The sequence below is a fragment of the Hemitrygon akajei genome, chromosome 8 (assembly GCF_048418815.1).
Source record: "Hemitrygon akajei chromosome 8, sHemAka1.3, whole genome shotgun sequence".
Taxonomy (NCBI): Eukaryota; Metazoa; Chordata; class Chondrichthyes; order Myliobatiformes; family Dasyatidae; genus Hemitrygon; species Hemitrygon akajei.
Genome location: NC_133131.1, coordinates 70,503,539 through 70,519,507, shown reverse-complemented (window position 1 = coordinate 70,519,507; position 15,969 = coordinate 70,503,539). Strand labels below are relative to the sequence as shown.

The 15,969-nt window shown below is 37.7% G+C and overlaps 1 protein-coding gene across 1 annotated transcript in view; it reads right to left on the bottom strand.

Moving 5' to 3' along the window:
* Positions 1-2,421: 2,421 nt before the first annotated feature.
* The window catches only part of LOC140731969 (GTPase NRas), a 59,551-nt gene continuing 46,003 nt past the window's right edge, over positions 2,422-15,969 (bottom strand). Inside the window, exons 5-6 of the mRNA XM_073054007.1 lie at positions 11,769-11,892; positions 2,422-7,455 (exon numbers count right to left, since the gene is read on the bottom strand). Of these exons, the coding sequence (XP_072910108.1) occupies positions 11,773-11,892 (120 nt within the window). The 3' untranslated portion in view covers positions 2,422-7,455; positions 11,769-11,772. The remainder of the gene's footprint in view (positions 7,456-11,768; positions 11,893-15,969) is intronic.

Here is a 15,969-nt window from a genome sequence, read left to right as displayed (position 1 = left end):
TACATGAAGTAATAAATAATTTCAAATATTTTGATATGTCTAACAGAGGTTAAAACCTAACAACGGGCATCTTAGATTCATTTAAAATAAGTTAATCGTATGTTCAAAAAAAGATAAATCCAACCAATATGTTACGACTAGTGCTAGACACTTATAAGTCAAGGAAAAAATAAGTAAATATACGTCTATTAAATCCAAAACTATATTGAGCATTGAAGCAAACAACAGTTCTAAATACTTTTATTAAGAAAAGAAAAATGAAAAAGGACAGGCTGAAAAACAAAAGACAAAACAAGATAGAAAGGAGAAAAATGAAACCCAAAGGAGAAAAAAAAGATTTAAAAAAAACAATAAACCAGCCAAGTCAATGTCTGGATACACATAAAACGTGGACCACACTTTCATCGATCTAGCTACAGACTCCCGTACCAACGACTCCCAGCTAAGGATTAACTATTCAAGTTGCTTGCAACACGGGCTTGAACTCCTTCATAAATTTCCAACCCTCTTCTGGGGAGTCAATCCATTTTGGGCGACCATTGGGTGGAAAAATTCTCAGACAAGCCGGATAGTGCAGAGGGACGACAGTTATTCTTATAAAGTTCAGCCATCACTTCCCGATATTCAGCATAGAGCTCTGGGGTAAAATACGAATCCCGTTATAAATTAGCTTCCCCCACTTCCTCGCATCACGGAGGATTGCTTCTTTAGTTGTAAAGTAATGCAAACATAAGATCACAGGGCGAGGTTTCATCTCAGCTGAAGGCTTCGGACAGAGGGTTCGGGGAGCTTTATCATCAGAGGAGCTGCAAGCAGCTCACTAAAAAGTGAGTATAGTATGTTCATAAAAAACTTTAATGGCTAATCAGTTTCCGTGTTTTCAGACAGACCCAGTATGTGTAAATTCATCCTGCGGATTCTGCTTTCCAGATCAATCGTTTTCTTCTTAATTCTTGATATTTCCGAAGTAATCTCATCTATTTCGTATCGCTGTATGCACAGCCTACAAACATGGCGGAGAAGCAACCGGAAATACGATCTACCAAGCGGACCAATCACAGTTGTAGCCTTCTGCGGCGCCACGTCACCCTACTACGTAGGGTACGCGACACCTACGGAGTATAAATCACAGAGACATACTTTATTGATCCCGAGGGAAATTGGGTAAATCAGCCTTTACTGTCCACTTCCAGGTTTGCCACCTAATCTAAATGGTCACTCTCTCTTCCCCAACCTACTGAGATAAACTAATTTTCAATCAAAATCCAAGATGAAACCACAATGTATGGTTGCTAGGGAATCCACTGTTCATCAATTCCCATAATAGATAACCTGCTGTGCTATCTCTATCAAATCTTGTTTTATACTGTATTTTCAGGCACCTGAATTTCACTTTATAGCCTTCAGAATTGCACAAAAATTGTTCTTTAATTATATAAAAATTTTACTTTTAAGTCTACAGCAGACTTTAAAGAACAAATGTGCTGTAACTGCATCTGACACTTTCTATTCTAAGGGAAGTTGTCGAGCTATACAACGCAGGAAAAAGGTGCTTTGTCAGCGTCTGTGGAAAAAAGTACAGTTGACATTTTGGACCGAAACACTTCAGCAGGACTAGGTGAAGTTTACAGCAGTCAAATAAAACACCAATCCTCGTATTTTTGGGATATAACAAAAAATTCGTGCAAACAAAGGAAATTTATGCAGTCATGGGGAGAACTACATGGTCAGCATTGGAAATCAGACTGAGCCCCAGTTGCTGATGTTGTGAGCAGCAATTCTACACTTCTGTTATTGTGCCAGCCAGTAATTACTGGACCTTGCTGACCAAATTCAAAACTTCACTCTGATAAAGTTGCAATGCTTAGGCTATCTTATAACCAGCGTAGAGCATGATATGATTGATTTGTACAACATATTAGAAGATTATAAAAATAAACAGTAAGGTATTTATCTAGTACAATACTGTACAAAAGTCTTAGGCACCCTAGATTTTAATATATGCTTTCCACATGGAATGTCATCCATACAGTCCTGATCTCAACATCATTGAGGCTGTCTGGGATTACCTGGAGACAGAAGCAAATGAGACAGCCAAAGTCTGCAGAAGAGCTGTGTCAAGTTCTCCAAGATGCTTGGAACAATCTACCAGCCAATTTTCTTACAAAACTGCATGACAGTGTACCCAAGAGAATTGATGCAGTTTTAAAGCCAAAGGGTAGCCACACCAATTATCGATTTGATTTAGTTTTTTTTACATTTTACAGTTCTTTGTAGTAAATTTATTGATATTTAGAAACTGCTCATTTCATTTTTAAAAGCATCTTCCCTTTACAGGATTTTTTACACGTGTCAAAGACTTGCACAGTACTATACATTGAAGTAAATGAACAAACTGATATAGAAGTACAGACTACCAACTACAGAGAAAAAAGTCATTTTATTGTTTCACTGCATTGAATACACAAAATGGCTCATGGCGAATGTTCCTGCATTCAGGAGAAACATAAGACCGTGGAGAAAGAGGGTCACCAGTGTTTGTTTGTTCCTTTGTCCCAGAGGTCACAAATTTCTTTCATGTACAGAACATTTCTGTTTTAAAATAATTTTATTTACAGAAAAGGCCAACACTGGGGGAAAAAAGCAGTTAGTTGTAACATGCATAAAATGTACTTTCAGCCAGCCATTTTCACATTTTGCAAACCAGTACAAGACACACACTGGAGTTATTAAAAAGTAAAAGGATATAGTATTTACATTGTTAAAGGATACACACAATTATTTCCTTTCATCACTCAGAATATTCTTAAATCTGAAAACCCTGAGTGCACAAAATAAAAAGATTAGAAACATTTATTTTTTATATAATTATTAAATGTAATTTTGAGAGGTGCAGAAGCAGAGAATGGTGAAGAATCTCAAAAACACTTAAAAGATCCTCATCTAGGCAGAGCTTTCAAAAGTACAAGAAGAATTAAGCAAATTAATAATAAAATCTGGATCAATAATGTGCTCAATTCCAGTAATCCAAATCTTAATGGCATTTCTTCACTGGAAACTGATATTCAGAGTTTTTGATAATTTATTGGGTCTTAAAAAAACTGATGCTTCATTCTATCTCTAATTTTAAAGAGTTCCATTCAGCCCATGTGATGGAATATCCACCATTATTTATGTTGTTACACAGGTTATTGGCGATCGGAGGAAAGCTATTAGTGCAAGGTTTGTTTAAAGGTTTAACAATGGGAGTGAGCTTTATTAACTTGCTAAGTAGTATCCAAACATTGCTCAATAATCTTGAATATAGCATTGCATCAGGTTCCTAGTACCAACTTTGTTTAGTATGTTTTTGAATGGATTTGAAAACATGCTGTTAAATTTACAGAATGTGTTCCTTCAGAATTGCTATGCATACTGCATAGTTCCTCACACTGCAGTCACCTTAGAGAGCTGTAATTCAAATTATGATTTAAAGCTATAATGTGCACTTTGAGCATTTCCAAATAAGCAAAAGTTTAGTGTAAAAACAAGAGAAACACTATGTTACAGTATGTTTTCATCAGTGAATCAATATTTATCCAAATCTCTTAAAAATACTGAACATGCTTACTTGGAACAAGGCATCACAGAAATATATGCCTTCAACCAAGAAAATACCAATACAAACTAAGTTTCTGGGACATGCTCAGAAGAACCAAGAAAAGCATTTCTATTATGCACAAGCTAGAGAGAGACAGCATCTTTTTTTTAAGAAGAGTTTTTAGAATGGTGGACAATTCAACACCAAACGTGATTGAATGAATGTAGCAAAGTAGTAACAAACTTGTCAATGCAAGCATCTCTATTTTATCAAAATATATTAAACTCAAGCCCAGGATGGAGAAGATTACAAATAAACAATTGAGAAAATAGTGTCTCTCTGCAGACTGTACAATGACTTCCTATACAATATAATAGGGAATATAGAGCAAGGAAAAACTTACAACTTTTCAATTATACTTCGATTAAATTTAATATTTTTACATATAGAAAATTTGTTATATGAATTTCAGAGTACAAAAAAGATTTAAGGAGATGTGACAACATTATTGGCAGAAAACATCAGCTTCATCTGCAAAGGATGTTCAGTCTCAGCTCCTGCAAACTGAAGCAAAAAAAAATGCTGCCTTTCAGAATCTCAACACTATTGAAGTCAATGGTTGTCAGTCTGTCCGAAATAACAGCATATGTTTTGATACATGCTAAACACAACCCTTGCCATTATATGTAGGCTAATAGTTTAATTACATCAGAAAAGGTCATCAGGCTCAAGAGATCAACTTGGATCACTGAACATAATTGGAAACACATGTCAACATTAAATACAATCACAACCGCATACAATACCACAAAGGTTACAAACAAAAAAATTCAAAATTGTTTTCAAGTAAACCAATGCAGTTTAAAAAAAAACTAATGTCTGATTTGCTAGCTTCCAGAGGCTACATGACACAGCATTTTATGGAACACAGAACATTTGTTAAGGTTTGATCTGATTACCTGAAATATCAAGTCAGTTTCTCTTTCCACAGAGGCTGCCTGACCTCCTGAGTGCTTACAGCATTTCCTGCTTTTAATTTTGAATTTTTGTATTTGTATGGGAGGTTCTGAGCAGATTATTCAGTTTTCACTATTTTGATGTCTTGATTCTGCTAATGAGTCAAACGAGCCCACCTGTAACATCAACTGGGAATAATAATAAACAAAACTAGCCTGCAACTTCTGCTTCAATGGTCTCAATAAAAAATTTAGCCACACTTAAAAATAAGTTAATGATGGCTTTGAGGTATTGGTGGCCCTATGGAATTAGTTGCCAAAATAACCCTGATCTCATTTGAATGGCAAGGTGAACTGTCTATGCCTACTTATGTTCTTTCCCTAATGGTTAAATGATTGTGTTAGTCAATCAATAATACAATGATTTTGACATTAGCTATAGATCTAGTGGTCAAAGCTTCCAGTTCCAAACTTTAACATGAAACTGGTATTTTCAAATTATCACCCGTATGATTACTCAGAATAAAAACATGAAAACCATTTGCCCCAGTCTGTTCAACAGAAGACCACAGTTACTGAATATCCTGGAACAGCACGTAGCACATGGCAGAGAAAGAGACTAAATACTGTCAAGATGTATCTGAACAAGCTGTCACTTCTAAACTGTAAATAGATGGAAAATATATCAACTAGAAGAGACAAAAACAGCTAGGACTGCTAGTAAATCAAACATCTTTTTAAGCCTATATTAAGACTGGGGGTATTATAATTAAAGACATATTGTCAGAGCTCGAAATGTGATTAGGCAATAATGTTCAATGCAAAATTTGATTCAGTCTTTTTCAGGTGAAAGACTAACAGTGGTTATCAGAATATGTCACATTGAAAAACATGTTTAACTTGATATTATTTACCCCAAAAAAACTGAATAACAGAACAAACAAGAGTTGAATGGCCTACTTCTGTTCCTTTCCTACCAGGTACAGGTGCCTCTACAGGCCACAAGCTGAACAATAAACACTACCGGCCCTCCTGACCTAGAGGCCATGATAAATGAACTCATGCAGGCAGTAGACAGTAGCCTATAAAACAAAGCAATACCTGCTGTAAACTAAAGATCACAACATAACGAACATTAAATTTAGTCTAAAATGAAAATATTATTAAGGCGGGAACTGTGAAAAACCTGCAATGCCTGTGCAGAGCCGAGTATGGCAGAACATTATGAACAAGATATCAGACAGCGTGTATCTCTGCTATTTGGTATTGCACATCATTGTTAACAAACAAGTGATTTCCTGATTCAAACATGCCTTATTCTTGGAAATATTGCAGAATTGTTCAGTTTTTGAATTAGTAATGTGGCATTTGATTACATCAAATATCCAAGTTACACTGAAATATCTAAAAAAAAATTCCAAGTATTAAAGCTGTGTTTTCAAAGAAACAGTGTTCCCACCAATAAACATTTAGGTATTACTTTTATGGCTGCAAAGCAGAACTTAGGAAAAGTTTAGATCTAAACCATGTTAAAGATTCCCTCTCCCTCCCCCACTACACACACACACACACACAAAGAGAAGCCCAAGGATTGAATTATTCTTATATAAAAAAGTTATTTACTGCTTAGAAATATGTAGTGACTGGCTAGTGTTTCTAGCAAATTTGTTCTACATTTCCACCCACCTTACAACTGTCATTGAACCACATCACCAAACAGTCTGCCAATAATGTTGCTTATCTTTGCTGAAACAATTGATGAACATTCCTTAATATAGTGCGACAAGGAGGAAAATAAAGCACACATGGCCCTCCTTCCTTGCCTATTAATGCTCATAAGCAACTTCAGCCAAGTACCTTGCAGTGAAAGTGAGTGTTAAAACTGGAAAGGGTTGACCCTTCACAACAAATCTGATTTGAATCACAGACAGCTCAAGATTACCACAGTCATAAAATTATTCCAAAAGAAAACAAATTTTTTTTTTGTACTTTTGACAACATAAATTTAGAACCATGATAACTGATTGAGGGCACTACTGAATCTTCTATTTTAATGCATGCCAGTCCATTGCTAAGGCAAGACATTCTATGATTAAGCAGAGACATTACAGAGAAGTTAAGAAGAAAGCAATTCTGCAGAAACACTGTATCCAGTTCTTGAAGCAGGATGGTGGACACACAACCTAGTCTTCATCAGGGCTACAATAATTTAGCAATGGAGGCAATTAAATATAAAGAATACACTCCTCATACCAAGTGTGGTACAACCACTTTGTGACTTTCTTGCACAGGTTAAAATAGTCAAATCAATTGATCTGCTATAATAGGTAATTGTGGCTACAATTTAACAGGAGTGCATTTGCTGGTATCACAGCTGCAATGCTTTATTACCTTGAGTGTCCCTTTTAATACTTGGTGCTCATACTCATATGAATTATGAATACAGATCTCATCACACTGATAGTATTCCAAACTTGCAGGTCAAACAAACTGAATGAAAATTTGTTTATACATCTGGAATCTGTTTGACAAAAGTAGGTAGTCCTAGTAAGCACAGGGGTTCAAAACAGCTAAAATATTTGTTACAGTAAACAGGCACTTTATATTAAAAAAATCAGTTTGCACTCAGACTAGTCTGTACCACAGTCTGATAACACACCTGCAATATGACTTTGTTAGTGTACTATAAAATTAATTCCGGTACATTTAGTGTAATGCACAGAAAGAGAATGAGCAAACAGTGCACCTGTACCTAGTAAATCTATTGTACATCACAACAGTTCTTTTATATATATATATAGATATATATAAAGGGTCAGGTGGGGTCAGGAATTTTACACCAAAGAATGTTGGTCTTTTTTTTTCCATTTTTGCCCCGGTTTGTATATTTTACAGATCACATAGAAGGCATCCAATAACCTACAGGAGAAACAAAAGCAATTGTTAGAACAGTCACACATTCTGCAACCTGATATTATAATGAGACATTCTGAAATACAGTTCAGACATTCTGCAACTCCAGTGGATATTTCATGCCTTAATTTCCTTAAAACATTAAATCTCTACATTTTTGCTGGCAGACCCACAGAACTCTGCCACCTGAAGATGCTGTGGATCAGAGGTCAGCAATCCGAGTTTGATTTCCTTTAACATTTTTAAGGATTACCAGGGCTATTCTTTAGCAGTGACCAAAAATCACCCCAATCCTCTTGTACAAAAGGAATGAAAAAATAAACATTCAAAACAAGTGCACTCATTGAAAATTCAACTAAAACTCAAATAAGCTTGGGCTCATTTTCAAATTGGAACAGCCAGGCACAATGAAAAGATTTCAATTCACATTATAATCCATTTGGTGTACTCTATACCAGATATTGTAGCTTTAGTGAACTAAAAAGTGGTAACTGTGAATAGATTTTAAGGCAAATTTGATTTCTAGATTTAAACAGAGAGAACAAATCAAATAAAAGAACAAAACTAGTTTTAATGCTGTTGACAGGAAGGCAACAATCTCATAACTCTTACTCAATGTCATCTTCAGCACCCATTTATGCTAATCACACACCATTCCTATTTTAAATCCCATTGACTCCCAAAATTTACTACTCATCTACACGAGAGATGATTAGTCGAGGCCAATTATCCTACCAACCAGCTGGTTTTACAATGTGGAGGGAAACCATCATCACCACCCCTGTCTAGTGGCACACAGAAAACACAGTTTCTGGTGGTGTAAGGAAGCAGCTCTATCAATTGTGTGTCTGTGCCAGCAAACAAAGATACTATAGAAAAATACCTAAAAAGTGAGATCAGGTATCAGTCATGGAATGACTGACCTTGTACTGAGAAGTATTAAGGATGAAAGAATTTTCAAAACTCCTTAAAAATTTCTCAATAGACACACGACCAAGGTGAAAACATGAGTGCAAATGGTGACAAATATTAGAATGAATAGTAAACTATGAAACAAGAGAGAATGGATCAAAAAAGTCGGAAATATGTCCCAGTGTTGGAATCACATTTAAATAGTTCTGGAAAAGAAATTGGAAGTACAAAGTAAAAATGTGGATTGCAACTTAGGGTTTATAATTCTAATAGAGAAGCTGCAAAATAAAGATATTAATGAACTAGAAGAAAAGGACAACAACACAGCTGTGATGCATTTAGGTAGGGAGAAAAGGGTCGATATATTACTTGTAAAACAATTACTTTAACAGGCTGAAGGCTTTGAGGTAATAGATACATGCATTCTGGAAGATATTTTACCAATTTACCATGAACTCCTCTAGAACTAAGCAGTACTGGCACACCTGAAGGATGCGTGCTTAGCCCACTGCTCAACTCGCTCTACACCCACGATTGTACGGCCAGGCACAGCTCAAACACCACCTACACACAACGACTTGCCAACGACACAACTATTGATGACAGAATTTCAGATGGTGATGGGGCAGTGTACAAAGCAAGATAGTTCAGCTGGTTGAGTGGTGTTGCAGCAACAACCTTGCATTTAATGGTAGGTAAGACCAAAGAATTGATTGTAGACTTCAGAAAAGTAAAGTTGAGGGAACACACACCAGTCCTCATCAAGAGTGGAAAGGTGAACAGTTTCAAGTTCCTGGGTGACAACATCTCCGAAAATCTATCCTAGGCCCAACTTATTGATGAAATTACAAAGGAGGCATGATAGTGGCTATATTTCATTAGGAGTTTGAGAAGAATTGGTATGTCAAAGATGCTCACCGATTTCTACAGATGTAACCTGGAGAGTATTCTGATATGGAGGGGTCACTGCATAGGATCAGAAAAAACTGCAGAAACTGTAAATTTGGACAACTCTAAAATGGCCACCAGCCTCCCCAGCATCCTGGACACCTTCAAAAGGCAATGCCTCATAACAGTACCATCCATCATTAAGAGCCGCATCACCCAGGGCCAGCCCTCTTCTCATTACTATCATCAAGGACGTGCAATGCCCTGGTTAACATCTTTACTGTTATGCTGTACCTATTTCATTTAGCAGTTCTGTAAGAGCAGTCTGTTCTGCTTTCAGCCTGCTTGGGTTAATGTTGAAGATAAGGGATGATGAGGAATACGTGCTGTCCAACTAGGATGTCGGAACTGCGGGGAGGGACACTGAGGATTGCCTTGGGTTTTGGTTCGACAGGAATTGAAGGAAGAAGACATTGGCGAGAACTGGTTATAGGATATGACCCAGTGGGAGACCTGTTTGTTCGAGATGGATTGCAGCGATGTTCGGAAGGTGATGTGAGCTTTCATGCAGACCAAGGGCAGAGCACGTGAGTGACCAAGAAGTTCAAGATGAGCTCCAACTTGAGCACACTTGACTGCTCAATTACAATGGGCCCCCTTTTTTTGTTTTTCTTTATTAACTCTTAGGATTCATAAATATAATTCCTTTAATGGTATGCAGTGTGCCGTGTTATTTCGTGGCACTAATTTAAAACAGGGTAGCAAATTACACAGCATCCACGCACACCAGGGTTTGGGGTGGGAGAGCAGTCTCAATCTCACCAGTTTGGCTGGACCAGAGAGTGTCTTCCCTAGACTTACGGAGCCGAGGAAACCATGGGGTTCACAGGAAACAAACTCAACATTTCAGGAACAGCTTGTTCCCCTCCACCATCAGATTTCTGAATGGACAATGTTCCTATGAACACTACCTCAGTAATACCCACTTTTCTTTTTGCATTACTTATTTAATTGGATTTAACTTTTTATACATACTAATAGCTTTTATTATGTCCAAAATACTACAAAACAACAAATTTCAAAACATATGCTGGTGATGCATGCCCTTTTCTAATTGTTACCATCAGGTAGGAGGCACAGAAACCTGGAGGCACACACTCAGCGATTCAGGAACAGCTTCTTCCCCACTATCATCTGATTCCCTTGAACACTACCTTACTTTTTTAATATACATTATGTCTGTTTTAGCATGATTTTTAATCTATTCAATATACGTATACTATAATTTATTTATTATTGTTTCTTTTTTTCTTCTATATTATCATGTATTGCATTGTACTGCTGCTAAGTTAACAAATTTCACAACACATGCCGGTGATAATAAAGAACAAAGAATAAACCTGATTCTGAGTTAAAAGGGATGTAGAAATATTGGAGAAAATACAAAAGATTTATCAAGATAATAACAGAATTGAAAGAGAATACCAATCAGGAAAGAATGGAAAACTTGGAGAGGGTGCAGAAGAGAATTACAAGGATGCTGCCTGGACTAGAGGGCTGGAGTCATAGGGAGAGGTTGGCTACACAGAATCTTTATTCTTTGTAGTGTAGGAACATAACTGGTGGCCTCATAGAGGTTTATAAAATCATGAGGGTTACAGATAAGATGCATCGTTGTAGTCTTTTACCAGATTTGAGGATTTCAGAGCTACAGGATAGTGATACAAGAGGAGAGATTTAAGAGAGACCTGAGAGGTATCTCAGAGGGTAATGAGTACTTGGAATCTGTAACCAGATGAAGTGGTCAAGAGGGTACAATTACAAAATTTAAGAGGCATTTGGATAGGTAAATGAAGGGAAGGGCTTTGGGCCAAATGTGAACCAGGACCAGAAGAGAGGATGCTGTGGTTGCAACGGACCACGGGGGCCAAAGGGCCTGTTTCCATGCTGTATTACTTACGACTTAAGGGAAAATGAGGAAATGATATCAAGAAGGATATGTAATAAGGCTAGTGAGGAGATTCATGTCTCTGAATTTATACAAGTACTTTTTTCTCTTTCCCTTCCTTTTTCATTTCAAAATGCTTGCTAAAAGAATTGTTTTCCTTGAACATGTTCCAGTTACAATGAAATATCAGTGAGTTAAAAGACATCAAAAGCTTGTGATGTAGATTAACCTGCTTAATAGTCTGGTGTCTTCTGTTCTTATGTCACATCACAAAAATGATCAGGCAGTGTTAGAATTGCATACAAAAGAAAATATTTACTTGCCTTCACAGAATTCAAGCTGTTCCTGAAGTGCATGCTATAAACACATAACTGATGTGAATTGGAGGGTAGTTCATCTAAGTCAATTTAGTTTGCTAATATACAAATGACCCATATTCAATTAAAGATAAACCTGCCTCTTGGTTGCAGGCATAGAAACAGATTCTCTGAGCATGGATTATATTCCATTGTCCTGGCTGAATAGAACTAAGTTTTAAAAAAACAGACACACACACAAAAATAATACCTACCTAATTACATAATGATGCATTTTAACCCCAAGCAACCTTGGTTTCTATCATCTTGACTGTTGAGTTTTATCATTCTGTATTGCCGAATCTCTCGTACCAGTGTGTAAAATGCATCTTCAACTCCCTTTAATTCAAATACAACATTCTGTTAATTGCTTGATAGAGAACAGATATATTCAAATATAGTCATCAGTAATAGACTTCAATTAACATTTAAAAACAAGAGTATACAAATATATATATCTGTAGTCAATGTATTACTTTTAGAGATTCTTAACTATAAAACCATACAAATATTAATATTTTGACTACAATGGCTCTTTTATAAGAGTGCTTGCCTATTGCATCTTAGGCCATAGTAGTGCAAAATCATATTGGTATGTAGATAATTATATTTTACAACATACCAAAATATAATTGTCTTATCATTTTATAACTTCAACATTAGTTTTATATCTTCTGTAAGGGTGAGCTCTAAACAGATCTTTCAAACTCCAACAAACTGGCGAGTCTTATTCCACCAAGCACTTTGTTAAATAACTTCAGCTGAGCCTTCCCTAATATCTCTGGTAGTAAACTCATTTAAAATCAGACAGCTTTTAAAATTAGTCAAATATTATGTACCAGTTACATTAAATTCAACTAAAAAATAAAATATGTAGTTGTTAAATGCACTATTTCAACCAGACATGTTCAGTGAGTACATTACATCTTACAATAAGATGTTGGGTTTATTGAGCATATAAATCCAAACACCAAGTTAACCGATATTCTTTCCTCTCACAGCCATCCAAAAAAGGGATGACGACTAAGACTAGAAACCAGACTTGAACTCATTGTTTACAATGGAGAGCTGTAATCCATAGTCTCCTTTACAACCCCAAGACATTGTCTGTCTACAGCAGGCACTTCACAGAACTGCAAAAATACCATATGTTTCAGCAAAAGCATCAAAATCTACTGGTAAGATAAATTAACAAACATTAAAAAGCCTTTCCCAGGCCAACCTTGAAGAAATTACACTCATTTTGCTTTGATGGCAGGCCATATGATCTACATGCCAAGTACCTGACTCCCGAAACAGACACTATTCTATGCTCCATTGCCAAATTACAGAGGAAATGATTGTATCAAGCTCTCTTGAAAAACAGTAATATCCAACTGACTTGTGGAAATCTCTGGCCGATGTATGCTCAAAATGGAGCAGCAGCATTTGGCTAGGTGTTGAGCCCATCCACTGCGAGTGCACAGAAGCTGGCTGTACATCGTGGAAGGAACACATCAACTGGAAAACTACACACCTGCTCCACTATGGAGTTTCGAAATCAAACACTAGCCTCATCGGCCACACTGACTTGGACAACTAGAGATGCTGGGGCTACCGAGATGAACTACAACCACTGGAATCTTCAGAATCCATTTTACTTGGACTGGTTTACTGGATTTAGTTGCATGGACAGTTCACAGAAGACTGCATTAGAAAAGATGTATTTTCAGTACTGATAGGAAATAAAGCTTGGTCGAATCAAATGTGCCTTCAGTAAAGAGTGGACACAATAGCATTTGCTTGTCTTACAGATCATAATGTCAACAACTAAATTTTGTACTGGAGTAGATGACTTCAGTTCCTCAAAATACATCTAGCTTTAAAGATAAGGAAGTCAAATTTTGGTTGAGGAAGGGTCATCTCTGAACACTACCTAGTGATCAAATATGAGTTATTGTGGACACAAGAAATAGATGCTGGAAACCCAGAGAAACTAACACACACACACACACACACACAAAATGCTGAAAGAACTCAGCAGGTCAGGTAGTATCTATAGAGGAATAAAGTATCAACATTTTAGGCGAGACCCTTTATCAGGACACCTGCGGGTGCAAGAACTACCGGTATATGCAATTAATCCATTAACATTTAAAAACTCCCAATAAATTTGCTCTCTTCAGTGATCAGGTGTCACTGGATTATTGCCCACCCTGTTTCCCATGAGCTCAATGCGAGAGACGCATGTAGGCTAGAGCTTTTAGGGCAGGATATCTCTTTCCAGAAAAGTGCATTAGTTTTAAAAAGTCTTTATGACAAACTTCATTTAACTACAAGAGGTCAGCACCTACCAGGGAGGAGGAAGACAACTGAAGTGGGGGAGGGTGGGGGGAATGGACAAATAGCATCTTACTGGAATACCAAGTTCACAAAAGGCCAGACAAGTATCAGTTTGCACTGTTTCTACAAACCCCATTTCCAGAAATGTTGGGATATTTTCCAAAATGCAATAAAAACAAAAATCTGTGATATGTTAATTCACGTGAACCTTTATTTAACTGACAAAAGTACAAAGAAAAGATTTTCAATAGTTTTACTGACCAACTTAATTGTATTTTGTAAATATACACAAATTTAGAATTTGATGGCTGCAACACACTCAACAAAAGTTGGGACAGAGGCATGTTTACCATTGTGTTACATCACCTTCCCTTTTAATAACACTTTTTAACTGTTTTGGAACTGAGGATACTAATTGTAGTACATTTGCAATTGGAAATTTTGTCTATTCTTGCTTGATATAAGACTTCAGCTGCTCAACAGTCTGTGGTCTCCAATGTCTGATTCTCCTCTTCATGATGTGCCAAACATTTTCAATAGGAGATAGATCTGGACTGGCAGCAGGCCAGTCAAGCACACACACTCTGTGTCTACAAAGCCACGCTGTTGTAGCCCGTGCAGAATGTGGTCTGGCATTGTCCTGCTGAAATAAGCATGGACGTCCCGGGAAGAGACGTCGCCTTGATGGCAACATATGTCTCTCTAAAATCCTAATATACGCCTCATAGTCAATGGTACCTTCACATACATGCAACTCACCCATGCCATGGGCACTGATGCACCCCCATACCATCACAGATGCTGGCTTTTGCACCTTTTGCTGATAACAATCAGGATGGTCGTTTTCAGCTTTGGCACGGAGAACTCGACGCCCGTTTTTTTCCGAAAACTAGCCGAAATGTGGACTCATCTGACCACAGCAAACAGTTCCACAGTCTTTCGGTCCATCTGAGATGAGCTCGGGCCCAGAGAACTCACCGGCGTTTCTGCATAGAGTTGATGTATGGCTTCCTCCTTGCCTAATACAGTTTCAAGTTGCACTTCTGGATGCAACGACGGACTGTGTTAAGTGACAATGGTTTTCCGAAGTACTCCTGAGCCCAGGTGGCTATAATTGTCACAGTAGCATGACGGTTTCTTAGGCAGTGCTGCCTGAGGGCTCGAAGATCACACGCATTCAACAGTGGTTTCCGACCTTGCCCTTTACACACTGAGATGTCTCTGAATTCTCTGAATCTTTTCACAATATTATGTACTGTAGATGTTGAAAAACCTAAATTCTCTGCAATCTTGTGTTGGGAAATGTTCCCTTTGAACTGACTAACAATTCTCTCATGATTCTTGTACATCAGTCAATGAAAGCAAGCATGCAGGTACAGCAGGCAGTGAAGAAAGCTAATGGCATGCTGGCTTTTATAACAAGAGGAATTGAGTATAGGAGTAATGAGGTCCTTCTGCAGCTGTACAGGGCCCTGGTGAGACCACACCTGGAGTATTGTGTGCAGTTTTGGTCTCCAAATTTGAGGAAGGACATTCTTGCTATTGAGGGAGTGCAGCGTAGGTTCACAAGGTTAATTCCCGGAATGGCGGGACTGTCATATGTTGAAAGATTGGAGCGACTGGGCTTGTATACACTGGAATTTAGAAGGATGAGAGGGGATCTGATTGAAACATATAAGATTATTAAGGGATTGGACACACTGGAGGCAGGAAGCATGTTCCCGCTGATGGGTGAGTCCAGAACTACAGGCCACAGTTTAAGAATAAGGGGTAGGCCATTTAGAACAGAGATGCGGAAAAACTTTTTCACCCAGAGAGTGGTGGATATGTGGAATGCTCTGCCCCAGAAGGCAGTGGAGGCCAAGTCTCTGGATGCATTCAAGAGAGAGTTTGATAGAGCTCTTATAGATAGCAGGTCAAGGGATATGGGGAGAGGGCAGGAACGGGGTACTGATTGTGTATGATCAGCCATGATCACAGTGAATGGCGGTGCTGGCTAGAAGGGCCGAAAGGCCTACTCCTGCACCTACTGTCTATTGTCTATTGAATTTTGGCACAAAGGGGTGAGCCACGACCCGTCCTTGCTTGCAAAGA